General features: G+C 41.8%; 4 protein-coding genes across 11 annotated transcripts in view; 2 read left to right on the forward strand and 2 right to left on the reverse strand.

The window, feature by feature from the left end:
* LOC147151883 (P2X purinoceptor 3-like) overlaps positions 1-12,620 on the forward strand; it is a 28,131-nt gene extending 15,511 nt beyond the window's left edge. The window contains exons 2-15 of one of the 6 annotated variants that reach the window (XM_086020310.1): positions 847-978; positions 1,873-1,933; positions 5,932-6,013; positions 6,236-7,162; positions 7,253-7,326; positions 7,433-7,481; positions 8,837-8,951; positions 9,089-9,188; positions 10,404-10,510; positions 10,641-10,747; positions 10,828-10,892; positions 10,974-11,060; positions 11,646-11,862; positions 12,236-12,620. In XM_086020310.1, coding sequence (XP_085876436.1) covers positions 6,959-7,162; positions 7,253-7,326; positions 7,433-7,481; positions 8,837-8,951; positions 9,089-9,188; positions 10,404-10,510; positions 10,641-10,747; positions 10,828-10,892; positions 10,974-11,060; positions 11,646-11,862; positions 12,236-12,352 — 1,242 coding nt within the window. In that variant the 5' untranslated portion in view covers positions 847-978; positions 1,873-1,933; positions 5,932-6,013; positions 6,236-6,958 and the 3' untranslated portion in view covers positions 12,353-12,620. Of the gene's footprint in view, positions 1-846; positions 979-1,444; positions 1,934-5,931; positions 6,014-6,235; positions 7,163-7,252; positions 7,327-7,432; positions 7,482-8,836; positions 8,952-9,088; positions 9,189-10,403; positions 10,511-10,640; positions 10,748-10,827; positions 10,893-10,973; positions 11,061-11,645; positions 11,863-12,235 lie in introns of those variants that run through there. The other 5 variants (XM_086020303.1, XM_086020321.1, XM_086020331.1 and 2 more) reach the window with 5 other exon arrangements.
* LOC147151884 (uncharacterized) lies at positions 138-5,978 on the reverse strand. 3 transcript variants are annotated; one of them, XM_086020275.1, is made up of 6 exons: positions 4,568-5,978; positions 4,381-4,505; positions 2,336-2,753; positions 1,841-1,958; positions 1,561-1,742; positions 138-961 (listed from the first exon to the last, which is right to left on the reverse strand). In XM_086020275.1, the coding sequence occupies exons 1-6, from the start codon at positions 5,348-5,350 to the stop codon at positions 695-697; spliced, it is 1,893 nt and encodes a 630-aa protein (XP_085876401.1). In that variant the 5' UTR covers positions 5,351-5,978; the 3' UTR covers positions 138-694. The 3 variants fall into 3 exon arrangements, with proteins under 3 accessions (XP_085876401.1, XP_085876404.1, XP_085876391.1); XM_086020278.1 differs by having other exon boundaries at positions 1,561-1,745; positions 4,583-5,976; XM_086020265.1 differs by having other exon boundaries at positions 1,561-1,745; positions 4,568-5,976.
* Positions 12,450-22,384, reverse strand: tbc1d10c (TBC1 domain family, member 10C). The gene is made up of 11 exons (XM_086020252.1): positions 22,283-22,384; positions 21,319-21,475; positions 21,011-21,193; positions 18,763-18,862; positions 18,506-18,613; positions 17,447-17,553; positions 17,228-17,342; positions 17,078-17,143; positions 16,658-16,847; positions 15,675-15,832; positions 12,450-14,142 (listed from the first exon to the last, which is right to left on the reverse strand). Exons 2-11 carry the CDS (start codon positions 21,342-21,344, stop codon positions 12,682-12,684), a joined length of 2,514 nt encoding a protein of 837 aa, XP_085876378.1. The 5' UTR covers positions 21,345-21,475; positions 22,283-22,384; the 3' UTR covers positions 12,450-12,681.
* Positions 21,775-26,909, forward strand: ndufs8b (NADH:ubiquinone oxidoreductase core subunit S8b). Its single transcript, XM_086020346.1, has 7 exons — positions 21,775-21,892; positions 23,386-23,434; positions 23,957-24,016; positions 24,099-24,188; positions 25,509-25,681; positions 25,786-25,914; positions 26,501-26,909. The coding sequence occupies exons 2-7, from the start codon at positions 23,386-23,388 to the stop codon at positions 26,630-26,632; spliced, it is 633 nt and encodes a 210-aa protein (XP_085876472.1). The 5' UTR covers positions 21,775-21,892; the 3' UTR covers positions 26,633-26,909.
* Positions 26,910-27,630: the final 721 nt, after the last annotated feature.

The following is a 27,630-nucleotide window of genomic DNA, read 5'->3' on the forward strand; positions in this document are numbered from 1 at the left end:
TCATCCACTGCATCGCCTCCACACTTGGGGATTTATATAATGACAGCGAGGGGGGGACTAATGCCGGAATCCAAAATGTGTCACTTTTTTTGTGTGTGTGTGTTTTAGCCACGCCCAAAAAATCAGGAAAACTGAAATGGTGAAAAATAGTTTAATGATGTATCTCTAAAGTTCAGTACTGCATAGTTCTCAGTCTGTGTGTTTTTATCTTCAAATGTCTGTCTTTAGAAACCCATCTATGATTTCACTTTAAATGGTTGTTAATTGAACAGTTCATTAAGGCCACTGTAGTTTGCAGCTGCATCTTTTAACTAGATAGATAGATAGATAGATAGATAGATAGATAGATAGATAGATAGATAGATAGATAGATAGATAGATAGATAGATAGATAGATAGATAGATAGATAGACAGACAGATGGATAAATACTTTATTTATCCACAAGGGAAATTCACTAAAGTAACACTTTAGTAACTACATGAGGTAACCGAAATACTGTACTACAGACAGCTCTCAATATTATGCAGTGCAATTCTACACAACTGCAAACAACCATAATAATAACTATTGTTCGGCTAATACCTTTTTGTGTCCATCAAAAATGTGCATTCTTATCTTCGTAAAGACACAATGTTTGATCCCATAGCTAAATGTGTTAAAGTGTAGTGAAAAACAGTGTGTAAAAGATGTGTTTAGTGCCATGATGACTCTCGGTGCTTCCTGCCAGTGTTCTTTTTCTTCAGGGCCCGTATCCATGCAGGAAGAGCAGTTCGGCGTGCTGACACCTCCTTCTCTTGCTCTACTGTGGTGTTCTCCTCCTCCTCCTCCTCTTCCTCTAATTCAGAGCCCAGTTCTGTCCCATCTTCCTCTGAGTCCCAAGTGTCCAGATCCAACACAACCGGTGGTATCTCCTGAACTGTCTCAGCAAAATGAACCCGCCGTTTGGGCTCCACTCGTCTCTGAAGCAAAGAAAGAGGTATCCATTTCAATAAATAATAACTCTGTCACATACATAAGAGCAACGCAAAGAAGACAGAGCCTACAGCACATAATAGTATACAGTAACTGCCTCCATATAAGCAGTACAACCAAGCCTTCGCCATGAACCTCATTATCTTTTCAATGGTGTCAGTAATCATACATTTGTTGATTGTACGCTAATGTGCTGATGTGATATCTGAGGAAAAGATCAGACTGTGGGCAAACACAGGTCTACAGACAAGTAGAGGGTATGAACTTTTAGCAGTAATGTGTGTTTTAGGACATCTTTGTTGAAATACTGCAGACACTTTTAATACTGTAGATCTAAAATCAAAGACAAAGGGCTCTGCTCAAAGCAGTTAGACTACATGTCCAAAAATACAAAGTTGTTTCCTTTATGTGATCATTGACTTGGAAATTTCTTGCTTTAACTCTGTTTATTGTGAGCATGATTTTTTTAATAAAGACAAACTGAAATCCACTCCTCTGAGTTGTGTGATAAATGGCATCAGAAGTGGAATTGTCGCCCATGAGGCTTGACATGGGGTACTCCACCTCAGCATTCCAAGACACTTACCCTTTTGCTTTCCCAAGAGGAATCCGAATTCCGGGATTTGGAGTATCTGAGGACACCCCGGGGTGCAGAACCACAAGGAGAAAAATGGGAGGGAACAGGAGGTGCTGAAGATCCATTTGGGCGGAAGAAGGGTGGGGTGTTATACTCCTCTGCGTCGTTCATCTCATTGCTGCTTGGCAACTCTTCTGAAACCAAAGAAAGAATTCGTTACGTCCATCATACATTCTAACGTCTATTATTCTTGTGGGTTTTATTATCGTGATAACTCTGGAGGTCTGACCTCCTTGTCCTTGTTGCCCTTCTCGTCTCCAGCCCATTTGAGACGTCTCATCTGAGCGATGTTGTCGTTTCCTGTTGACTCTGCTGGTCGGCGGTGAGTCATCCAGAATGTCTGCACGCTGCATGACAAGAATATAGGATGCCAAGTATTATTCTTGCCTTTGTTAGTCAAGGCAGTGATTCCCAACCAATGTGCCACGGCACATTAGCGTGCTGTGAGAAATCATCCTGAGTGTGGCGAGAAATGATCTGATTTCATTTAATTTATCTGAAAAGTATTACTTATTTAATACAGAATATCTTTTTTATTCATCTGTCTATACCAGCAACATGTAGTGACGGACAGAACAAATAAATGCTTGTCCATTAGATGGTAGAAGGTCCAATGTAAAGTATGTGCCGTGGCTCAATAAATGTTGGGAAGCACTGCTTTGATATGTGTTAACATCATTCATTGTTGTTGGTCTGTGCCATTAACAGTTAAGTGGTATCTAACCTCCACATGGGAAGTTCTTGGTTGTGTGAGTTCACTCTGCTTCAATTGCTCATATGATTGACTTTGACCTTGCTCCATTGGCTCTGATTTATCAGCTTCTCTGTGTGCTGTGCTGTTCTGTGTAGGGGCGCCCGGAAAGTTTGCACTGACAGGAACATTATTAACCGGCAATGACTCGCTACCGCTGAAGGTCCCCTGCTTGTCCCAATCTCCTGACTGGCGCTTAGCAAAAGTGGACGGCCCATTATGATTTGGTTTAGGTGTGACATCCACGCTGCTCGGTGTCTTCTCTGGTGTCTTCTGGTTGGTTGAGGGGACTGACGAGGAAGTGTTCAGGAACTTGGCCCACTCTTGGCCTGAGACAATTTCCTCCAGCAAGCTGACCGAGCTGAAGCCAAACTGAAAGTCATTGCTTAATCTGAAAGAAAAGGAAAGCAAAATCGAGGTCACCGCAGTCGAACGTAGATTACAATGGCCGTCTTCCACACAGTTTAAGAGCCTTAAATGATAAGTCTGGCAATTCTAAGCATTCAATACAAAGCAAAAACAACACATACCAAAAATGTTCATTTCTCTCAATCGATTGGCTGGCAACAAGTTAGAACCCCGCCTACTGCCCAAGGACAGCTGGGATAGGCTCCATAATGGATGGATGGATATTTCATTGTAGTGGTCTTTATGCCTGTGATTGTTCTCATCCATTCTGATTATTTTATTCTCAAGGCATAGTATTGATCTAAACTGGACTGTTCTGGTTTTCTTAGCACAGGGGTTGTCCAAACTCGGTCTTCAAGGTCCGTTTTCCATCTCTCCCTGCTCCAAGGCACCTGATTTCATTGATCAGGATATTTATCACATTTTTTCAGAGATTGCTAATGAGATGACTATTTGAATCAGCTAGTGCTGCAGCAGGGAGGGATGGGAAACAAGCAGGACAGCGGCCCTTGAGGATATGCCTGTCTTAGAAGTTGCTTCGCCTCTCATCCGAGCATGCAGGGCCCATCAGCTCAGGCACATAGGTTAAATGAGACAGCTCTAGTTTGAGTGTTGGTGTGGAAACCCAACAAGTTATCCCAAATCGATCGATCAGTTCAATGCCCTGAGAAAGGTAGTTCTTTGCACCTGCAAAGGTATTATCCATCCATTCATGCATCTGCTTTCTATACTGCTTGTCCTTATTAGGGTCATTGGTGAGCTGGAACCTATCCCAGCTGATTTTGGGTGAGAAGCAGAGTGAACTATGACGCGGTCACCAGCCAATTGCAGGGCACACATAGACGAACCACCATTCACACGCACTTTCACACCTATGGACAGTTGTAAGTCTTCTTTCCTCCATTGTTGTTATGGACATGTAAGTAATGCACTGAAAGTGAAAACGATGATGTCACGCCTTGGCTCTGACGGTGCGAATTTGAATACTTCCACAATGCCTTTCACCATGTTCAAGCTGTAAATACCAGAGTTTTCCTTTACGTGTTTAGTGTCTTTAGTGAGTTATTAGTTATTATTGTTATTAGGAATCAGGTGTCCTCCTGTATTTTATTATTTATAAATTAGTTTTAAATCACAACATGTGCTGAGTGTGCTGTTTATTGAATTCTTGTCAAGTCTTTCTTACCGTTATCTCTAGCAGGCGATTAATTGCCACTGTCTGTAGTAAAAAGTGACAGCCTCTCAAATGCTAGTGTTACCTATAGAAACAAATACATTATACAAAGTAATGTTTTATGATATTAGAAGAGTAACTATAGTTGGATAACTAGACTGGAAAAAGTAACGGGTTAGCTTAATCGTTTCTTGAAACCCGTGCATGAATATGTTACAATTTTGGAGTTACTTTGTAACACGTAACCGATGGTTAAGTGTCAAGGGTGTGTTATACAAAAAACACAGCAGTGGAAGTGATTATTCGGAAACATCTCAGAAACATCTTACATATTTTGCTTTAGGCGTTCGGTATCTGTAAGAACTTTCGGCAAGTGTTTTGCCGACTCCTGCGTTAGTTTCAGAGCAATACAAATACAGCACTGCAGATTAATAACCTGATAAATGCGTCAGTTGTGTCATCTTCTGATTGCGCAGTCGAGTTTTCACCGCTGCCTGCAGATGGGTGGGTCCTTTCTGCGTCATGATGTGATGTGTTGATAAAACGGCTTTGTGCTGAAATCTGGAATCGCAAAGAGGATTTTAGTCTCATGAGGGGAAATGAATTAACTTTGTAAAACGCACCATGCTTGTCCCAACCTCCTTCGAGTCGTCTTTTCCTTTTTTGCCAGTCCTTTCCATCCATCTCTCCTTGAGTTTCTGAGTCCATCTCCTTCCTTTGTTTTCAAATGATTGTTGCTTTCTTTTGGTCATGCTGCTGCCTTTATGAGGGACCAATTGCAAGTCTTCCCATTGAGACAAATCTCCAAATCCTCCATTTTCAGCATGAAAGGATTTATTCCCTCGATTGTGCGCTGTAAAATCAGTGCTTCCCCATAACCAGTCATTGACATTGTGTTTCAACCCTTGGTCCTGGACTTTATTTCCAGATATGTTATCCCGTTGGACCCCAGCATCCATTCTCTCTTGGGAAGGGAGTGCTTTTGCCGAAAAGTGCTGCTCTGTTGAAGCATGGGAGATCTGAGGCAACCTGACATTCTCTGACACCATGTTTATCATGTGTCTGTTGTCTCTCTGGGGTGGGAACAAAAAGTGACCTCTGTAATGTTCAAAGTCATGAACTGGCTGAAGTCTCCCTTCATTTTTTGGGCTAAAACTACCATCCATGGACGATACTCCAAATCTTTTTACAGGAACACCAAATGCATAACCATTCGTAAGATCATCTCTTTCTTTCTTGTAGTTTTCGATTGATCCCACTCCATCTGCCCCCCATGTGGGAACAAGGGGGAGTGGTTCATCCGTATGTTCGTGTGCATGCTTTTCTCTTCCAGGCTGGAGTTTCAGTCTCTCCAACATGGATTGCAGTAACGCCTGACTGTCTGGTTGATTGCTCGCCTGAGACATCTAATTACAAAATTGCAAGACTTTAAGTCCAAAAGAGTTAATATAAAGTATATGGGATAAAACCCATCCACACAGAATGATTAACTCATTCACTGCCAGACATTTTCAGACCCTCTTTTACCATAACGTTTGAAAAAAATTGAAAATATATAAATAAGTTCCTGGGATTGAATGGCTGGACTGTTAAAAGACAAGTAAATTGATCAATGACAATGAATGAGTTAAGGAAAATGGTTGAATACAGAGTCAATGCTGTTAAAAAGAATCTTTGAATGGTTGTTATCCACTTTGGACATGTTCCAGTCTGTTTCCATGGTTTCTTCACCTTTTTCTCACCTCACGTTAAGACTTCTTCATCTTGAATGGTTAATTCCACATTTCCACAAGTGAGAGCTTCTTGTCAAACTTGATCTCATCCTATGCATATTTTTAGTTGACTCTCAGCAATCGTTGCAGAAACCTCAGCTCCAGTTTCCCTCGATTCCTCACTTTTTTACTTTTTCTTCTCGTTCAAATTATCCGTCTTTCTGCATAATGTCCAGTGGTTCTACTCCACTCAAGCAGTCGTTTTGTGTCAGCAGTGTTGGGTGGAGAGACAGTGCACAACAACGTTCCTGATGCTTGGTGGAACACCGAAGCTGACTGACAAGAAAGACCAGTGAGGTGAGATAATTGTGCCCTTACAGCAACACTCACTTTATTTTCTATAGTTGTATTCATGACCTTACTACCTTATGTTTTCCATTTACAACAGAAAAAAGAGGCTGCACTTAGCATCTTAAAAATATTATCACTGTTTAAAACCATTAATACAGTTGCTTTTGTTCAATTTTGTATTAGTAAAGCAGTTTTAGTTTTTGTTGTTGTTGTTTTTTTTGTTTTTAGGGGAGGAGGTGCTGGGGGGACATCTTCAGTCTACACAAGTCTTCAGTCTTCACTTTTATATATTTTTATTTTTTTAATTATTATTTTTAAATGCTTTATTGAACAAATTGCACATATAGCACAGAGGTCATGTCTAAATAGTGCAAATTCAGGACAAACAACTATCGGGATGATACAACACATAATCAAAAATAAGAATATTTTAAAAATACAAAAATTTAAATAATAATAATAGATTCAGGGAAATAAAATGTTACTTTTTTTATTCTTACAAGTCTTCAGTATATTACAAAAATTCGAGGATTTGTGGCTACAGTATAAAACAGAATAGAAAATGACAAATACTGTTTTTCAAATACTGTTACTGAATTCGGTGTCATGATCCATCGTTTATTTCTCATAAATATACGTAAGCCATTATGATATGGTTTTTCATGGATTTTTAGATGCGCATGCGTAATGTAAAAACACGCCCCGCTTCCATATTCTGTTATTCCGATTGGTCCACATTGCGGAAATGATTTGTGGCGGCGTAAACAACAACGATACATCGTGTGATTCTTCTAGCCAGGTCAAAATTGGATTAACGAAACCAAATATTTCCCCAAACGGATCATGACTACGGCATATAGAATACATTTTCCTCCTGAGCAAAACCCTGCTGTTCCTCCTTAGCAAGTAGTTGCTCGTTTAGTTGCTAGTAAAAATACTGTAGCTACAGAAATGGACTGCGTTGTGACGGGTGCAAACGTGAAAGGTAGACCACCCCGCACCCCTCCTTTCATTAATTTCATGTATTGCTGTTATTTTTTGGAAGTTATAAGTGTATTCTATTTGCGTATGTACGGTCCAGTTTTGGCCAAAGCCATCCACTCCTTGTCCAGAATCGGCGACGAGCTGTACGTGGAACCTCAGGAAGATCATGGGGTAAATTTCCCCGAATGGTGACACTTCCCGTAGAGGGACACTTGCTATTTATTATGAGCGTTGTTGTTTTTTTCCCCTCCACTGTTGTAGCTAGCCCTGCGGTCTGTGAACTCTTCTCGGTCGGCATATGGTTGCTTCCTGTTTTCGCCTCGCTTCTTCAGCAGGTGCAGACTGTGTGGGCAGGGTATACTGTGTGCATGTGTCAAGGAACGTTGTCCGTGTTGGCGTGGGGTTATTTAACAAGTGTCCATCTCTCTGTGTTTTGTGCAGGTACATTGTCCCCAATGGGCATGCCTTCCGCTGCAGAATGTTAATAAAGGTGAGATGAGAATTCCCTCTATCATTTGGTGCTAGCACGGTATCCTAGTGTTTAGCACCTCTGTGTCACATTTCTGGGTTCAAATCTACCTGTGTGTAGCTTGGATGTTCTCCCCATGCTTGCCACGTATTCTCCGGCTTCCTCATACATGATGTGAGGCAAATTTGACATCTTATTGATTAAAGAAACAGTCCCATTACTATCCATTCATCCATCCATCTATTTTCTACACTGTGTATTCTCTTTGAATCCTTTTCACATAACATATAGCAAAGCGGCGGCACGGTGGACGACTGGTTAGCACATCCGCCTCACAGTTCAGAGGTCGTGGGTTCGATCCCGGCCCCGGCCTCCCCGTGTGGAGCTTGCATGTTCTGCCCGTGCCTGCGTGGGTTTTCTCCGGGTACTCCGGTTTCCTCCCACATTCCAAAAAAAACATGCATGGTAAGTTGATTGGACTCTCTAAATTGCCCCTAGGTGTGATTGTGAGTGCGGAAGTTTGTCTCTGTGTGCCCTGGGATTGGCTGGCAACCGATTCAGGGTGTCCCCCGCCCACCGCCCAAAGACAGCTGAGATAGGCTCCAGCACGACTCTTGTGAGGATAAGCGGTATCGATAATGGATGGAAATAGCAAAGCGCAGTGCGGCGTCGACAAACTCATATTTGCATCCATGGGGCACCGATGGCAGGCCATGTCGTGACCAGAGTTGGGGGACTCGAGTCATATGACTTGACTCAAGTCAGACACAAGTTATCTATTTTTAGGACTTACAACTTGCTTGTTAAAAACACTGGAATGACTTGACTTGAGACTTAGTATCTAAGTGACTCGAGTTGACTTAGACTTGGACCTCATGACTTGACAAGTCATCCTGTTTATAGTTTTAAATTTGCATTTGAACACAGTTTGCTTTTTTTAGGAAGGAAAGAAAGAAGGGAAAAAAAGGTTGGTTTTTTTTGTTCAATCACGCCAACCTGGTCAGCGCCACTTGTTAGTGTGATGTGCAGAGCTCGGCGTTCCGTCTATCTGACGGACCGGTATGTTTATCTGTCACTGACGGACGCCCGTTTTGCTAACAGTTGACGGACGCCGAATTTTTTTTTTTAAATAGTCCGATTAAACATAGACGGAAACCCCTTTATTTAGTCCACCATCCGTCTGCAGTCCGTCTGCAGTCCATCATTGGCGGGGGTGGTGCTAGTGTAAGCTTAGTCAGACTCGCTGACGGATGGCTGTTTAAAATTAGAGGCGGACCGGCCTATAGACGGTTACTGTTATCACCCCCCCTACTCCCCGAAAAAAAGGCGAATGACCTTTTGTGCGTGTGTGTGTATTTTCTTATGCAAATGTCCAGAGTGTGCAGGCAGTGTTCAGGTCCCTGGCATCTCTGGAGAAGACAGTGGAAAAGTGTCACATCCATCTGGACAGGCAAAAGGATCGCCTCACTTTCACGCTGCATTGCAAATACGGTATGGCCACATCACTTCCTCCTCCCGGCTGACATTACGTCACATGAAGGATTTGAAACATGTCTAATTTCTATCTCGATTCATCACTGACGCAGTCTTTGTTTATTTGCATCCCATCTTTGTTTTGTAATCTGCAGGCCTCTTGAAGACTCACAACCTGTCTTTCCAGGACAGTGAGAGCTTACAGGCCGTGTTTGATAAGGACAGCTGCAAAAACGTATTTCGAGCCAATCCAAGGTTTGTTGTTTGATAGGGAGGCACCGATACCACCTTTTTAGGCTGACTACAAATGCAAATACTTACTGTACATTTGGGTACTCATTCTCACTGATGCTGAGTACTAATGCTAGAGAATGTTATGTATTTTTGATGAAAATATGTTTGATTTTAATGAGATATGATTTGAAAAGACAAAAGGTGACAGAGGTTTCACTCAAATAGAACTCTTCTCATACACACGGAATAATCCTCTTCCACTTGTCTGTGAGGTATATGCAGAGGTAGGAATTTACACCTGTCCGTTACCACAAGCCGGAAGGTCCGTGGGTCCGTCACTGAATGACTCCCGTTTTCGCTGGCAAACTGATGACTGACAGTAACTTTGAAACGCTGACGGAAGCAATTTTATGCTGTCGTCGGACTTCCAGGAAACCGAGAAGCAAAGACGAGGGGCAGGCACAGGGAGAACATGCAAACTCCACACAGGGAGGCCGGGGCTGGGATCGAACCCACGACCTCTGAACTGTGAGGCGGACGTGCTAACCAGTCGATCACCGTGCCGCCCTTGGTCCAAACTGTTTCTTAATAAATACAATTGTGTGCTGTTAACCTTGTAAAAAGGTTTTTTTTGCTGACTCCGCTAAAATAGCAGTGACGTAATGCAATATTGCCTGATGAAGGAAGCACATGAAAAATAACGATGATGGATTGGGCCAACCTGAATTAATGACAGACTGATAATGATGGACTTCCTGGTCCGCCGCTGGCGAATGACGGACGTTCACTGACGCGCCCACCACCGCGTATGTGTGCTGCTTCACTTATGCGTGCCTTGGCCCCTCAGGGAGGCAGTGTGGTGCACACATGCAGAAAACACACTTTTAATAAATGGGTTAGTTAATAAAATGGTACAAAGAAGACGGCCGTAACCAAGCTGCAGTAATACAACTCGCAGAGTTGAAATTATATGCCTTTTTGTTGTATTGTATTTCTGTGTACTGCGTTTTATATTGCAACTTCTATGCTATTTGTTAGCCCATCTATGGTGTTTCGCATTGTGCAGCTAGTGGATGTTTGCATGGCGAAGCGTTGTTTCTGCTTAACACCTTCCTATGGGGCATTTTCATCTTTCAATTATGAAGAAACTGCAATTGGTACATAAACATTTTAAAGGAATAAATTTACCCTACAAAATGAAATTCATGAACTGCTGACATGCCTTGTCTTTCGGAGGTTGCTGGTGGACACAGTTGCGCATTTCCCGCCATCTCTGGAGGAAGTGACTCTTTCCGTCAGCGATGAACGCATGTGGCTCAGGAATCATGTGGATGAGGAATTAGGTGATTCCTGAGTGTTTTTTTTATTGATTGGCGTGAATGTTCCTAAAGTGAAGCTCTAATCCCAAAAATGATGTCAAAATTGATTCATCTGTGTTCACTTACATTTTGTGTTGTTTTTTTCTCCTCTCAGCGCACTGCAAGGCCATGCTGACGGAACTCTGTCTGGCCTCCGACGAGTTTGACCATTTTGCTGTACAAGCTCACAACAGCATTACCTTCTGCCTAAAGGAGCTTCGAGTGAGGCGAACTAAAGAGATTTTTAAACACATTTGGAGGTGCTAGGATTGCTGAGTTGATTTTTGTCATCTCTTCTGCAGGGTCTGCTGTTTTTTGCTGAGAATACAGGTCTCCCTATTTCAATGTACTCTGACGAACCGGGGAGGTATATATGTTCACTCAAGTAGCAATGTTAACTCAATGGGCCTCACTGCCGTTTATTGACACGTGCATGTTTATGTTTCAGCCCCTTTGTGCTCTCGGTATCAGACAGCGTCCTGGAAGGCAACTTTGTGCTGGCCACACTTTCGGATAATACCAGAAACGACACAAGGTAAAAAAACAAAAGCAATGCATGTTAGGAATGTTCTAAAAGTTTTGAGGAATGCAATCTGGGGTTTTGGTTTGATACATTTTGAAGTTGGTGGGTACTCTGTGGGGCTGGTTATTTTATGCTCCAACATGACCTTGGCCCAGCACACACAGCAACGTCCTTTTAGGCATGATGAGATGAAATTAGTGCGGAAGAACTAAACTTAACAGCCCCGACAGACACCATTGGGATGAAGTCGAGCAGTGTTTGTGGGCCAGACCCTCTCAACACTCTTGTACAAACCCTCGTATGCTCAATTTGACATCCTATGACATCTGCTTCCTTCCTCTTTAAAAGAATAAACTGGTATCCAAGTTTGTAAAGCTGTTAAATGTTGTTACGGCTACGGATCGCCTGGATTTTGTTACGGAAATCATCAAAGGCATACTTGTTAGGCCGTAACACTGATTGTTCCAGATATTTACAAATATTTAAAGCCACTCTGGCTTCCAGGCCAGTTGGCTCAACTCAGGGCCGTTAGCTAGTCATTTGTGGGCCCGAGGCCTAACTTGTTCATTCTCATATTTACTAATGTCACTCCTCCAGAGGGGACAAGCCCTCAACGCCACCTCCCGATGACTTCATGAATGACGACATGGACTCCTATCTCATCGCCATGGACACCAGTGTGGCACCGGGTCCATCTACAGCGGATTCCACAAGTTCAAAGCGGCGGGCGGTAGCTAATCACAGGACAAGGCTGCACAGTGAAGCAGAGGAGGAAGAAGAAACTGTGGAAAAAGAGGGGCCACCAAATAAAAAGGTTCATTTTTTTCCCCCCTCCATTAAAACAAATGCAGCGGTGCCTTGAGATACAAGATTTGTTCCGTGTGTTCAATTATATTATAACCCCATCACATAGGTGCTTTTAGTTAGCCCGTATACAGCAATTTGCATTGTTTCGTAGTATTAAGCTTAGCGGACTAGGGAAATGGTTGTTTTGTTTTAAATATTAGTTTGGCAGCAAACGTCAAGTGGGAGCGGCATTAAACAATTTGAACTCTTTTCTTGAATTGTTTGCTATATCCTTAGGTACCGATTAAAATACCATTGAATAGTTAGAAAAAATAATGTATCGCCAAGAAAGTACGATGAAATTCTGACAATACTTCTTTTGCTGTTGTGTACTGTTACAGTTCTTTTCCTTGTTGTTTGGATCGGTGCTTCCGCCGTCATCTCAGATGAGCACTCAGCCGGTGAGCAACCAGGAAGTGCTGGCCAGTGACAGTGAGGATGACACACAAATAGACTGACTGGGTGACGGTTGAAAAAAATGTTGCCTGAGACTGACTGAGATTTTCTTCTCTTTACTCTGAGAAGATAATGCAGACGAGAGCAACTGCCCGTGTGAAATATCAACTTATTTTTATTATTATTATTATTGGGTTACATTGTGAATTTTGGCAATCGTGTTGTAGCTAAACATGAAGCACTTGAAGTTTGTTTTGTATACAAGATGCAAATATTTTCCACTGAATAAATCAAACAAAATAAAGAAAAACCTGATTCTGTTTATTTACACTCAAAGAGGATTTGAATGCATCAACCGAACTCGACCATGAAGTAAAGAGGATGCACGGTATTAAAAGTAAGCTTCAGCATACGAAAGGGAACATTTCATTGTTTCTCTTTGCACCTGAAAACTTTTTCCTCTCGTTTGTGGTTTCCTCCTCTCTCTTTCCTTCTCCTTCTTTACCTCTTTCTCTCCCTTCCTCAAATGTTCCTCCTTTTTCCCCCTTCGTTCTCGCTCACTCCGCCACCACGCCCTCCTCTCCCTAGAGCTCGTTTCCTTCTCCTCAACCAGTTTTTCCATCCCATCACTAAAATCCTGGATCAAGATGGTGGGAACTTGGATTTTGGCTGTGCCTTTCTCCGTGTACTTTTTGGGCTGCTTGCGGAAAAGACTGAAATGTTTGGCAGGCTCGTGAGGTCCGGTCTGATGAGCCGTCTGGCTCGGAGGTTCGGCATCTCTAATGCTTAGACCGGGGTCAGAGAAGAGATCTTCCGACAGGTGTCGTGTTAACTTGCTGCGGGTGCTGGAGGACTTTCGGATGCAAATGTCACCAGAAAAGTGGAGAGTCCCGTTTACCGGGGCTTGTTTCAGGCTGGGAATTATTTCCTGATGTGCTTGTTTTTGTTCAGTTGTGTTATTGCTTTCTGACTGACAACAAAGAGAACACGCTTCACTTCTTCCTACCTGATGGATGCATTGAAGCGGGGACTTACAAGTGGTATTTATGGAGCAGAGCTTGGCACGATTTCGAATGTCATCTAATTGCTGCTGCGTCGTTACGTGTTTCCTGACTTCATCATCTTGGGTCTGTGCCAGGTCGTTAGTTTGTGTCTCTGTCTGGGATCCTTGGTTGATTTCTGTTAATGATTCAGCCCTATGACGTTTTTCTCCGGATGCATCCCCCGGTGACAAGCTCCTGTCAGTCACTGTGACAGCATTCATCTGCCAGTTGATAACTTCAATAGACTTGTCCTGATCCAATTCTGTACTCTGAGATGTTGCAATTTCATCACCCGCGTCTCCCTTAGCCACACTTTTCACTTCTGACTCATTCTTGTTTAAGGTTACCTCCACTCCATGCTCATCTTCCGGGTACTGGTGAGAGGCATGTTCAACAGACAAAGGAATATTTTGACCCTTTGTGACACCTTTGTCCTCCATTGTCACCTGAAAATTCAACTCATTGCAGCTTCTCCAATCATTTGGTCCCAATGAGCGATGCCTCGAATCTCCACCTCCGGCCTTCTTTACCCCGACATTCCCCCCTCTCCTCCACCTCTTGTGAAGGAGCGAAGGCGACAGTGACAGGCAGGAGGCCGAGCGGGCAAGAGGCACAGACAGATTTCCCGTCTCTCTCTCTTTCCTGTCCACCTCCGCCTGGTTGAGTTGAGCCCTCTCCCACGCCACGCGGTATCCATGGCAGCGACCTCGGGGGTCAAAGGTGGACGAGGGTCTGTCTTTTCTCCACTTGGCCAGCTCCTTCTCTGTGTGCTTCTCCAGATCACTTAAGGAAAGTGGCACAGCGCACACCTGCAATATGAACATGTATCTCATTTGTAAGGGTAAAAATGTTTATGTTGATGGCTAATGGCTAATGTTGAAGGATAATCGTACACTACATTGACTCGTCTCCTTTAGGTACACGCTAATGAGATGAAGAGTCAGATTCACTTATGACAAACACAGCTAGAGAGGTATTAATTTGATAATACTGTATCACAGGGGTCACCAATGTAGTGCCCACGAATACCGAGTAGCCCTCGAGGACCACATGAGTATCCTGTGGGCCTATTTGAAAAATAGCTCACCAGTGATGGGACACTGTGACTTTCTAGGAATGTTGTAATTTCAAAATGTGAATACTGGCAGATAATAATAATAATGTGTTGCCTATTGATATTTATCTGTTTCCTTATTCTTGTGAGAAGTCATTAATTTGATCAGTGTCTTCTCAAAAATTAGTATCATTAATTATTAATAATAACATATCGTCACGCTAATAACATAACTGTTAAACTCTGTATTTTTGGGGGGACAAAATCAGATTATTGCAGGAAAGTCCATTGCATAGTCCAGTTGGCTCTTTGCATTTTTGCAACATTTACATTGGACTATGAAGAGTCATTTCCTGCAATAATCTGATTTGAGCAAAAAATGAGTTAGGCAGTTATTGTTATTTGCCCTTTATCAGCATCAAGGTAATTTGACCAAATGTGTTATTTCAGAAGTGTGTACTCTCAAACTGGTAGGCCTTTGTATTAATCAGGAGCTCTCAGTTTCAAAAAGGTTGGTGACCCCTGTTGTATAACTTATGATATTGCACTTGTAGTTGAACTGTAGCACATTGAGTTGTATATTTGCGCTTTTCATACAGCTTTTCTCATTTACGTATTTAAACTTTATTCTAATACAGTATATATACAGTGCCCATCATAAATGATTACACCCCAACAGGTTTGTAAGAACACATTTAGTTTCCTTTCAGAATCAAGATTTTCTATGGGATACCATACTACAAAATACTCCCACAAGTGTGGGCCATTGAATGCAGACAAGATTTGTTCATTTGTATGCACAAATGCACAGTCATTTTCTTAACTAATTGATTCAAGACCGTGTTGCAGAAATACTTAGACCCCAAGAAAAAGACTGAGAACTTGTTCATTTCAGGCCTAGCGGACATGTTGCTGTCCAAAAAGTGGAGGTCATCCAAAATACTAGACATAGTCGTTTTTGTTGTGGGCTGTATTCATTTTTTGGTTGTTTTAAAGTGCCCTATAAATAAAGTTGAGTTGAGTTGAGCTGATAATGATGAACAGATAATGCTAGGTAATTTTACAAATTTTGTTATTTCAGAAGTGTGAATCAAACTGGTGGGCAATTAATCCGTCTGCTACAGTATATAGCAATAAACACTTGTCCGATTGTTGCATATTTTTTCAGGAATTTACAATGTCCTTTGGAGGACTTCACAAAAACTGAAAATGGAAATGTTCCAAAAAAGATTCTCTGCAGCCTTCCTAAATATACAGGAAATCCCTTTTACTGTATATTGCCCATACCTCTGCTATGAAGGTGTCGTCCTCTTTTTGGACCGCACACCTGACATCCCTCAGCCTCTGCAGAGTCTCCATCTGGCCCTGGCACTTCTTCCTCTGTTCTGCTCGACCCAACACGCGACGCACCAACACCACCGCCACCTGCAGCAGCACTCTCACCCCTTGGACAGCACAGAGTGGTTGTGATTGGGCAACATATCCTCTGTTATTAGCTAAAAACTCACCTGTTTGCTATTTTTCTGCAAAGGCCAAAGCAAAAAGAGTGTTGCTTTGGCACCATCTGGTGGCATCCTGGTGCCATGGAACTATGTTGAAGTGAGTTGAGGCGCTTCATGCCATTTTATAAACCTTTTTAGAAAACAGCAAGGTTTCGTCGTATTAAAAATTGGTCCAGAGACCCAATTACTTGTATAAAGTCATTAAAAAGTCCATGCAATCTTCCATTATCGATACCGCTTCTCCTCACAAGGGTCGCGGGGCGTGCTGGAGCCTATCCCAGCTGTCTTTGGGCAGTGGGCGGGGGACACCCTGAATTGGTTGCCAGCCAATCGCAGGGCACACAGAGACAAACATCCGCACTCACAATCACACCTAGGGGAAATTTTAGAGAGTCCAATCAACTTACCATGCATGTTTTTGGAATGTGGGAGGAAACCGGAGGACCCGGAGAAAACCCACGCAGGCACGGGGAGAACATGCAAACTCCACACAGGGAGGCCGGAGCCGGGATCGAACCCACGACCTCTGAACTGTGAGGCGGATGTGCTAACCAGTCGACCACCGTGCCGCCCTCATTAAAAAATCAATTTTCCAAATGTCCCCTTTAAAGTATCATTCTGCGCGGAAAGTCATGCAAAACTGAGCATTATCCTCTCAGGTGTTTTGGGATTTTTACTTAATTGGAGCTCATGAAATTGTGCAGGTGTCTAGTGAGTGTTTTGGTGTTCACGTTTTTTGCGTTTTGTCAGTATGAGACAGGGACTTACCATTGCAGAAAAACAGGTCCCATACTCGGAGGAGAGCGTTGAAGGGCAGGTGGCGCGTGAATAAACACATCAACCAATCTGTGGCGAACATGAGGGGCTCCACTTCGTGGCGCTGCAGGTGTTTGTACGCGGATGGACACGTCTTTTTCAAAACCGAGGTCAGCACGGTTGCGTCGAACAAGACTCCCTCCTGCACCAGACTTGCAGTTCATATCAAATGTCGTAATTGATCTAACAATTATTATAGATTTACTACTAATCATGTATATTTGTTCATGTATCTATGCCAGCAACATATAGTGAGAGGCAGAACAATTAAATGCACTTTCATTACCACCACATATAATCATTCTTTCAGCATACGGCATGTGCCTTTGCTCACTACAGGTTGGGAAACACTGCTAAACAGAGCACACTCACCAGTAGAGGACTGTAGTACCCAGGTAGGTAGCGCTCGCTAATCTGGACCAGACACCAAAAGGCCTCCTGCCAAGGTTAGCCTCCATAAGATGACATCAAAACCACATATAATCTTTTATGTGTTGATTCGACAATCATAATTGCAACTACTTCTGCAGGCATAGTCATCAGGAGAACAGCAGCCACTGGCCCTTGCGCCTGGCAGTAGCCTTCCTCTGGTTGGTACTGAGTGTATGCTTTTAGCACCCGGAACAAACCTTGCTGCCTAAACACACATAAAACATGATTATGTTCTGGTAAAAGCGCCATTACAGCCTTCATGCATTCATGTCTTTTCTGTTTCACAGTGTCAGAAGAAAGGTCCCGTACCCATGTCCATTCTTGGAGAGGAACATCTCGTGGAAAGGAAACTGTCGGTCCAAATCCCTGTCGATAATATCCACCCACTTCTGTAGAGCGGCTTGTGAATCCAGAGACTAACCACAACAAAAAAAACAAATGACAAACAGAATAATTGCATGATCAATTAAAACATAAATCAGTGAGTGATAAAGTATGTGACTTGCAATGTTAAGGTAATTTAAGAGAGTTTTAGGATCAAATACCTATTTTGGGGCCAAGCACCAGGCATTGCATTTCCCAAAGTGTGTCATGGTGAACTAAGGGTTAAATGACTAAAGATTTTGGGGGAATTGAGTATAATCTGATGAATATTGAGTCAATGTTGATTAACTAAGAATACACATTTTTTCAGCACTATTCAGTGGTCCCCCCAAATTTTGGTGCTACAATTTGGTTTCACATAAAGACATATTTTGATGGAATTTTTTTAAAAAGTGAGTCAAAAGTCAGCTGCAAATTAGCTAATTGACGAGATGGCAATAGCGTGATTAGCAATTAATCGATTTCAAGTTTTAAGCGTCGATACGTCGTAGTAAAGTGGACTAGCTCACTACTCGCTTCAACCCTTATGGTGAGCATTTATTTATTTTAGGGGTCCCAAACACGACCCCAAAACTCACTCAGTCATGCGCCCGGCGCATTAGGAAAAAAAGGGCTCATAGTACCAGTTTGACCAATTAAAACGAAATTCATTGAAAATGTCTCTCATAACAGGACACACGAAAAGGGGTCAAGACCCCATGCCCGAAATTGAACAGAAAGTCTGCCATCTTGGTTTCATGCAGCAATTTGGGGCCAATCAATTCAGGTTTCATACCTTGACAAACTCCTCCAAGGCAACCTAAACCCTAATCAGAAGCAGGCATCCAAGACTAACCCTAATCCTAAACTAATGTGGGTGGAGCATGGCAACAATGTTTCATGATAATTTTTAGGATTCGCAATGAAAATATTTCATTGCTGCATGCATCTTGAACTTTTAGTTGTCTGTTTGAATTAGGTGGGCATATTTTTTTTTTTGTATACCTGGAAAAGTTGTTTGTTGTGGTTCATCCTGTTGGTAGCACCACACAGCAGAGGCCAACACTTGGCTCGGAGTGAAGTCGGGATGCCTTTTTGACACTGTACTTTGACCTGCAGAAAGGTCGCATGGGTTTGTACAGACGCTAATTCAGACGCTAAACCACAATATTGTTGACATTTTAACGTTCTACAAGAAGAGCAAAGATAAGCATGACAGCCATTCATCCTGATGATTTGAAACATTTATTTACACCACATACCATGTTAGTATTCTTTAACAGGATGCTCTGCCATTGGTCAATGATGTTGATCCACTTGGCTTCCCTCTGCCTGACCAGTTGAGGATGTGGGCCCACCATCCTGATGATAAACAAGCAAGTGACTGCAATATTTTCTTATTATGATGAAAACATATCTTGCTGATTTCTACAGGGATCTCATTTCTACAGCTGTATATGCATAATGCCATCCCATTAAAGAGGGAAATCAACCCAAACATATTTTTTTCAAGAATATGTTCTCTGCAAGCCCATTAGTTGAAACAAGGCATTCTGATAAATATTGCGTTTGTGGAATAAGAGTTAATCCACATGATTTTAGCCATCTCTGGGGGTGGCCATTTTGTAAATTCTCTCAACTGAAAATGACATCACAACTTCTCAGGGCTCAGGTAACGACCAATCACAGCTGACCTGTTTTCTGAAGCTCAGCCGTTATTGGTCGTTACCAGAGGCCTGAGCAGTTGTGATGTTATTTTCAGTCGACAGAAGAGACAAAATGGCCTCCCCCTGGGATGGCTTCAAAGGCGGGGGATTTTGCTGCTTAACTCATATTCCACAAGCGCAATATTAATCAGAATGCCATGTTTCAACTAGTGGGTCTGCTGGGAACATATTCTTGAAAAAAAAATGTTTGGGTTGACTTCCGCTTTAAAACTGTGTTTCTCAACCTTTACTGAGCCAAGGCATATATTTTACATGAGAAACAAAATCTCATGGCACACCGCAAACAAAAATGTCCCAAAAAGTTGATACACAGGATAATTGTCATCTGGTAGAATATCATTTAACCGTTATGCCTGGTACTTTACATCACGGGCATAAACAGATGAATGAAGGTATATTTGCATTAAATAAATAACGTTCGGACCAATTAAGTGAGATTGGGATCTCTCATGGGACACTAGTGTGCCAAGTCACAATGTTTGAGAATCACTGCATTAAACTAAGGAAGTATTGTTCACAATAAACAGTTGTGCATAGTTGCTGCAAGCAGGACTTGGTGCACTATCTGCGCTTTATATATTGTGGGTTCCAGAAGCAGGACAGGAAACAGGAAAACCACACGGCAGCGGTGTGATGGCTCCATGGTAACAGGTTAGTTTGTAGTCAGTGAGGAGCACGAAAACAAATGCAAAATATTCCAGGTACCTAGACTGCGTTCTAGTTCAACTTCGGTTCCACATCGGCTTGGTTGACCTTTAATTTTCAACTGCATATTTTATTGTTAAAGGTTTGTACTTTTAGTTGAACTCAATAAACAATTTGAGTTTGTAGCTCATAAAAATGTAAAGATATTATGCTGGTAATCATGTCCTTTATTCAGGAGGACAACATGAATTTCAAAGTCCATCTGTCTATTTCAAACCTGCTTGTCGGGTCAAGGGTGAAATGGAGCCCAACCCAGCTCATTTTGGGCCTAAAAAAAAATGAGGGGGAGCATAATCATTTTTCCTCTATGAGAGTGGACCCCCAAATACTTGCGGCTCACCACTCGCAAATCACTTATTTGTTGTTATTTTTTTCAAAATGTTCTCAATATTATTTTTTTCTTTTCTTTTTTCGGTTTTTTTTTCAGGGGAACAAAACCCTGTTTTTCGTGAAAAATATATATTGGAGGTTTATCAGTTTTTTGTAAAATTTTTTGGGGGGACTGTGAGGTTTATTTTGTTGTTTGCTTCAAACGCTTCGTTGTTGAAGTCGATCTTTTATACATGCATTGAGAAATGTATTATGAAAAATGAAATACATTGAGACCACATATTCTGTGCGTACTTTGTCCATATTTAAAGGGTTATTTTTGTCATACATCTGGTTTGGAAGTGCGTGGTTCTATGTGGCCCCCCCAGGAGCACTGATGAAAAATTGTGGCCCCCTCCATCATTTAAGATGCCTATCCCTGATATAGACAAACAACCATTTACACTTACATTCACACCTAAAGACAATTTAGAGTCTTCAGTGGACGTAACATACATGTGTTTGGAATGTGGGTGGAAGCCGGAGTACCCAAAGAAAACATATGCAAACACATGGAGAACATACAGTTTAGATTTGAACCTCAAACCTCAGCACAGTGAGGGAGACGTCTTAACTAATAGACCACTCTGCTGCCCTCAATTTTAACGTTTCACAATAAAAATCACAACTAGCCATCAATTAATATCTGTTTAATAATCAGTGAATCAGAAGTGAGGCTACTCACAATCACAAAGAAGGAACTGCTTACCGGGTTTCAGATCCATTCGACACTATGAAGCCAAAACGGTCTGTCTGAAGTTCATGACAGACCTCTGAGCCCGCATCAGACCCAAAATTGTCCTCATCGCTGAACATCTTTGGACCTGCACGACTTGATGTCCTCAGTATTGTATTGGAAGATGAGATGAGAGATGATGAAACTGATTTAAAGCTGCAACAAAAAAAATATAAATTAACTTAAAATTCAACATTACACATGTAATCTTAGATAACGTCTCACCTTGTGACAAAACAACATGCAAATGGTTCAATCGACAGACATTTAAAAGGAATTACCTTCTCGCATGTCCGTCCTGTTTCATAACTCAAAGTCACTGAATTTAAGATGTGTGAGATTCTGTGGTGGTGGAAAATGAACAACTTCCTCTTCTCTCTGCCGCCATCTCCCACTGTTACTGACGCATGGTGTTGCCTCAAATCTACTTCTCTGTAACTAAACCACATGGACCTTTATGGAAAACTTGTCTGAGACATATTTATTGCTGGAAGATGACACATTCATCATGACATCAGTGTGAGTAACAATGCACTCCCCCTTTTAGAAAAGAATAATCCAACTTGGGAAAAGGGCACGGCACATTAAGATGTGGTTATTTATATTTATATTTATATTTATATTTATATTTATATTTATATTTATATTTATATTTATATTTATATTTATATTTATATTTGTATTTATTGATTGTTATTTATTTATTTATTGTGTATTCTGTTTGATTAATGATTTATTATTATTGCTTGTCCCACATGAAAACGCAAACGACCGAGGGCTGTGGAATGCATCTTAGCCTTCAGTGCGCATGACAATTAGCGGTGTCTTCTGGTAGGAGCTCGACAGACAGCAGAGGTAAGACTCTTCAAAGGTCAACATAAGAAACATATACGTTAGTTTTTGTCCATTCAGAAGTCATCATCATCAACTGTCAAGTGACTGATGACCATTCTTTTGGGCTCCAAGAACAAATGCGACGATCAGTGCTCTGTGCGTGTCCTCTATTTTTGCTAAATTAGCATTCGTGCTAGCCTGTGAGATTACATATTGGCGAATAACTAATGCAAGCGTTATTAAACGTCAGGAGCGCAATCGTATCAGTAAAATTTAAATTACGTATCCCTTTGCTGAAATCTGCCCTAATTATTATTTGTATTCAATGAGGATGAGCTCAATGTGCGTACGTATACTTAACTTGCAAGTGCGTTCATATAATTTAGCTGATAAGGACATTTTGGATCATACACTGTATCTCGATGGCTTTAGCCTTGCCATGGTGGGGCACGTGTTTAACGTAATAAGGTATCCGTCAACAGTGATTATAGTCCAACGTCGTGGCTCAGGCTCTTGAAATAACACGTGAATGCTCCCAACTCTTTTTTAATTCCCATTCTTTTGACGTACCTCAAATGTCGCACAATTTAGGCGTTGAATCAGAGGTGGCGCTGTTACAACTGCACTTTTGTACTGTCTGGAGGAAATCAAGAACTGGATGGCACTGAATTTCTTGAATTTCAATGAAAAGAAACCTGGAATGAATGAAGAATGTTTGGTCCCAATGGCCCTCTCACATCCCATCCTGCTGACTTGGGCCCCCTGGCACCTTTTCTAAAGCCAACAGTCTCGAACTTGGGTCTCAAACTGGACAGTGATACAGTATTTAATTGGACCAGCAAATTGGTACTGTTAAATCGAGCTTCATCTTAGGCAGCTTGCTAAGGTAAAGCCCCTTCCTCAACAGCACTTTCAAACAGTAATTCATTCCTTCATCAAATCTCGGCTGGATAACTGTCATGCACTTTATTTTGGAGTCAACCAATCCTCCATCAAGCGCTTCCAGTTAGTCCAAAATGCTGCTGCTCACCTCTTGACTGGTACTTGAAAGAGGCAGCACGTAACTACTACTCAGGCATCCCTTCGCTGCCCATCTTTGAAATTCGTCTAAAAACACATTTTTATTCTTTGGCTTGTGACTCGGCATGAGACTTGTTTTTGGTTTTACTGTTCTCATACCTGTCAACTTGTACGTTTTCCTTGTATTTTATACGTTTTTTGATCAGTTCAAATTGTGTACGCCGTATAACAATTTTTGTACGAGAAAAAGTAAATAAATTAAAAACTCGTTTTTTGTTAGACCGATCTCGTCTTGCCCATTTCGGCTCTAATCCGGAGCGTCCGTTAGCGTTTCCGACTGCAAACTTCGACCGACTTTCACGAGTAAAACTGGAACTATTAGGTGTTCAGAGCATTGTTTGTGAGCCACGACTTGTCCTGACGCAACTGTTGCTTCTTCTCGCGCACTGAGCAAAGATGTTTGGTTGTCTGATTTTTAAAAAACTGCCTTTCAGATGTCTGCTTCACTGGGGCTGCGTCTTCTCTACTGCTACTCCAAGACAGGTACTGCCACTCAACTGTGATATTTTTAAAGATGGAAATCAACCCAAACATATTTTTTTTCATCATATGTTCTATGCAGGCCCACTAGTTGAAACGTGGCATTCTGATTAATATTGTGTTTGTGGAATAAGCATTAAGCAGCAAAATCCACACATTTTTTTAGCCATCTCAGGGGGCGGCCATTTTGTGACTTCTGTCAACTGAAAATGAAATCATAAAAGCTCAGGGCTCAGGTAATGACCAATCACGGCTCATCTTCAGAAAACAGGTGAGCCGTGAATGGTCGTTACCTGAGCCCTGAGCAACTGTGATGTCATTTTCAGTCGACAGAAGTGACAAAATGGCCCCCCCCCCAGAGATTGCTAAAAATGGGGGGACTTTTATTCCACAAATGCAATACCTTGTTTAAACTGGTGGACCTGCATAGAATATATGCTTGAAAAAATATGTTTAGGTTGACTTCCCCTTTAAATACAAAATAAGGACAAATAATTTGAGTCAGGAAATATTATGTGATTGCAGGCACATTGGGATGCACTAGTGTGCGTCCCTTCAGCGTCGGTGTGCAACGCAGTGGATTCAGTGAGTCCTTCAGCCAGCTAACTGATTCATGTTTAGCATTTGCATTCAATACATGTTTTTTAATGTCTCCCTCTAATTACAGAGTATGTTAATGCCGTGGAGCAGGAGACAGACCTCAAGTCCATCACTGACCGTGCTGCAACGACTCTCCTATGGACTGAACTCTTCAGAGGTCTCGTTTCCCAATATTCTAACACTATTACCCACATAAAACAAACTATTTTAAATAGTATTTCAAAAAGATAGATGTTTACAATACAGAGTTGTGAGTATAATATAATGTTAGTATTTCCCCCCCAGGGTGGAAATAAAAAGCCATATGGCATTGGCACTTACCACCTGTGGCGTCGGGCCGGTTGTCGGCACATCACGCTGGAAAAATACACCGCAAAGACACACAGCAACGCTGACCATTAAAGTACCTTCTGCGCACGCGTGAGATGTAATACCCTTCCATACCATCGGCGGCGGTAGTCACTATTTCTCATGGTTAGAAAAATACAACCGGAAAGCTATTGGCCGGGGACGGATTATAAAAACGTAAACAATGCATTCAGCTATATTTTTTGCTCACAATGAACTCCCACGCGAAGTAAACCCTCACATTCTTGACACAGTATCGTGAAATACTTATATTGTCAACCCTCGCTCTTGTACTTGTAAGAAGATGAAGGCAGAAAAGGCGCACTGTTTATCCGCATTTGTCACTTCCCATTCGTGCACCAAGTGCAGATTTGCTAGCTAACAGGCAATCAGAGTGATCAAATGTCACGACTCACGACGCCAATTCAACATGCATAAACGCCCTCCAGACGCTTCCTGATGGATTTCGACGCTACGACGGTGGTCACGACACCAATCAGACGGCGCAATCAGACGCCACGACGCTTCACGACCTCCGACGTCGGATTGGTGTATCTAGGCCTTAAGCCCCCACAAATACAGTTAAAGCCTTTGTATTGTCATATTTGTATGTCAATAAGCCATGCAGCGGACACATTGCCAAATACAAATATTCCCAGACTACACCAAACATTTGAGTGTCTGCCGCTTATCAAAAACTGTTAGCTAATCCTAGTCTTTGCTAACCCTGCCTCTTTGCTTAGCTTTTGGCTTGACAATGTTTCCATGTAGTATATGACTGTTGCTTGCTTTGCCCAGCCTATCCTCCCAGGTCCTGGGCAGAGAAACTGTATGGGGGCATTGTGTAAATTCGCCCCGCTGTTAGGTCACAAAATACAAATTTTTCAGAAATGGGTAGCTAACAAAATACTTTCCCTGTTGCTTAATTTCACACTTAATGGGTGGCCAGGCACGGTAGGAACCCTACTATTTGTATCCAAGCATTAAAAAGTACATTTTACATAATATGCCCTATTTCACTAAAACTATTTGGAGACAGCATTTCTTCACAATTTCTGAAGGACTCTCCACTCTTGATGGTAAAATACACTGACTGCTATGTTGTTGCTTGGTGCCTCACCTTCCTCAGGATTGGGTATGACGATGAGTTACCTCTTCCGCGAACCAGCGACCATCAACTATCCCTTCGAGAAGGGTCCGCTGTCACCCCGCTTCCGTGGGGAGCATGCACTCCGTCGCTACCCCAGTGGGGAGGAGCGCTGCATTGCTTGCAAGCTCTGCGAGGCCATCTGCCCCGCTCAGGTGAACATGATCTTACACCGTTTTGTGTTTGTAGTGCTTGTTCCTTTTAATTTGAAACCAGTGATTCATGAATGACTTTGTTGTTTTTGTTTTTCCCGAACAAGGCCATCACCATTGAGGCTGAGACTCGAGCTGATGGTAGCAGGAGGACCACACGCTACGACATTGATATGACCAAGTGCATCTACTGTGGCTTCTGCCAGGAAGCCTGCCCTGTGGATGCCATTGTTGAGGTGAGAGCTTTAGGGCTTATTAGAAATATGATGAGGTGCATTCGCACAATCAAGCAACCTTAAGTACGAAAGTCAAGTCAAAATGTAAAAATAAAAAATGCTCAGTTTGGGTAGGGAATACAAGGTGGTCGAGTGCGGCTTTGCGTTTCTAGTTGTTGTAGTCATATTGAGAGGTGTTTTAGATATTTGGTCCATGAGTGTTTGAAACAGCAGTACGAGGCTATGCGGCGCTCCACTGCTGTTTTTAATTACGAATGTCTTTGACAATCAAGACAATGACACATGAGAATTGTATTTTCTCTGGTAGAATTTGATATTGCCCTTGAATTTGATCTCAAATGGATAGGTAGCTTGTCAGAATTGGCTTTTATTAGACTAGGAAATTATTTTTAAACAAAAATAAACAGCCCCTTTTTTCCCTAAAGATGAAGACTTTTTATCACCATGAAGACATTTTATATTCACGGTATGAGTGAATTTCCACAACAGATGAGCAATGATATTAGCATGTTATTCACGTGTAAATTCCTGTAGTCCAAATGCAGAAAGCAGTTTGACACTTATGGCTGTTCTTTTCTTCCCCAAGGGTCCGAACTTTGAGTTTTCAACAGAAACACACGAGGAGCTGCTGTACAACAAGGAGAAGCTGCTGAACAATGGTGACAAATGGGAATCTGAGATTGCAGCCAACATCCAAGCAGACTACCTGTACAGATAGACTGCTAGGGTGTAGCTGCCTGGCCAAGCTGTCCGTATGTGTCCGTCATGAATATATCTATAGTATCCTCCAGTGCATCAGAGACTGTTTCATCACTAATATTTTTCACAGATGAGGACTTGAGTCCAGCTATAGCCGGTAGTATCTGCACACGCTTCCAGCTACATACATAAATAACTTTTATTGTATTTGTTTTACAGCCAGGACATTGAGGCAGCATTATGTTTGTACTTTTCCTGATGCCATGAAAATCCTGAAATAAAGTAGATTTTCAAAAGTTGACTAAAGTATTTATTTTACGATTTGGTTATTAGTACTATACAGTAGACTTAAAATGTAAAATAAAAAAAATATATTGACATTGACTACAAAAAGTTGCGTCATGTTAATTAATTTAGAATTACTGTTGAATCAACGCTGTATGATTGTTTCAGAAGTTCAGAAGAGGTTGATTGTGGGGGAAAAAAAAAAATACACGTTTTGAAAACTTGTAGTTTTAAACAAGTGCTACCCTATTGGTGAGGATACGCTGTACACTACAGATAATGGATGGTTGTATCAAATGAAATTGGAAAGTCTACTGTTAGAATAATTGTAGATAGGTTATCCCATATTTACTCTTATAACTAGTGTAAGTATTAAATCAAATCTAATGGTTGTGCATTCTATTTTTCCTGGGGGCGGGCTGGATCCGATGCTCTTGCGTCCTCAACCCTGTTCTTGAGGAGAAGCTAAAAAATCATTTTGTCTGATTTTTGTGATGATAATTGTGTTCATGTTCCATGAAGAAACACCTGGTCTTCAGGAAATGTATATCACTATGCCTCCCCAAAAAGAGCATTTCGATTGATTGAAACGTTTGAAAAAAAAAAACCGTTTGTATTTGGAAGGTGATTTTGCTGCTATGTGTGAATGCTGAAGAGAATTGACACATAATTTAATTCTACACCAAAATTATTATTCCTGACACTTTATTGCCTTTCTTTTCCTTCCATATT

This window comes from Filicampus tigris, chromosome 2 (assembly GCF_054856515.1).
Source record: "Filicampus tigris isolate MCC_2025a chromosome 2, RoL_Ftig_1.0, whole genome shotgun sequence".
Taxonomy (NCBI): Eukaryota; Metazoa; Chordata; class Actinopteri; order Syngnathiformes; family Syngnathidae; genus Filicampus; species Filicampus tigris.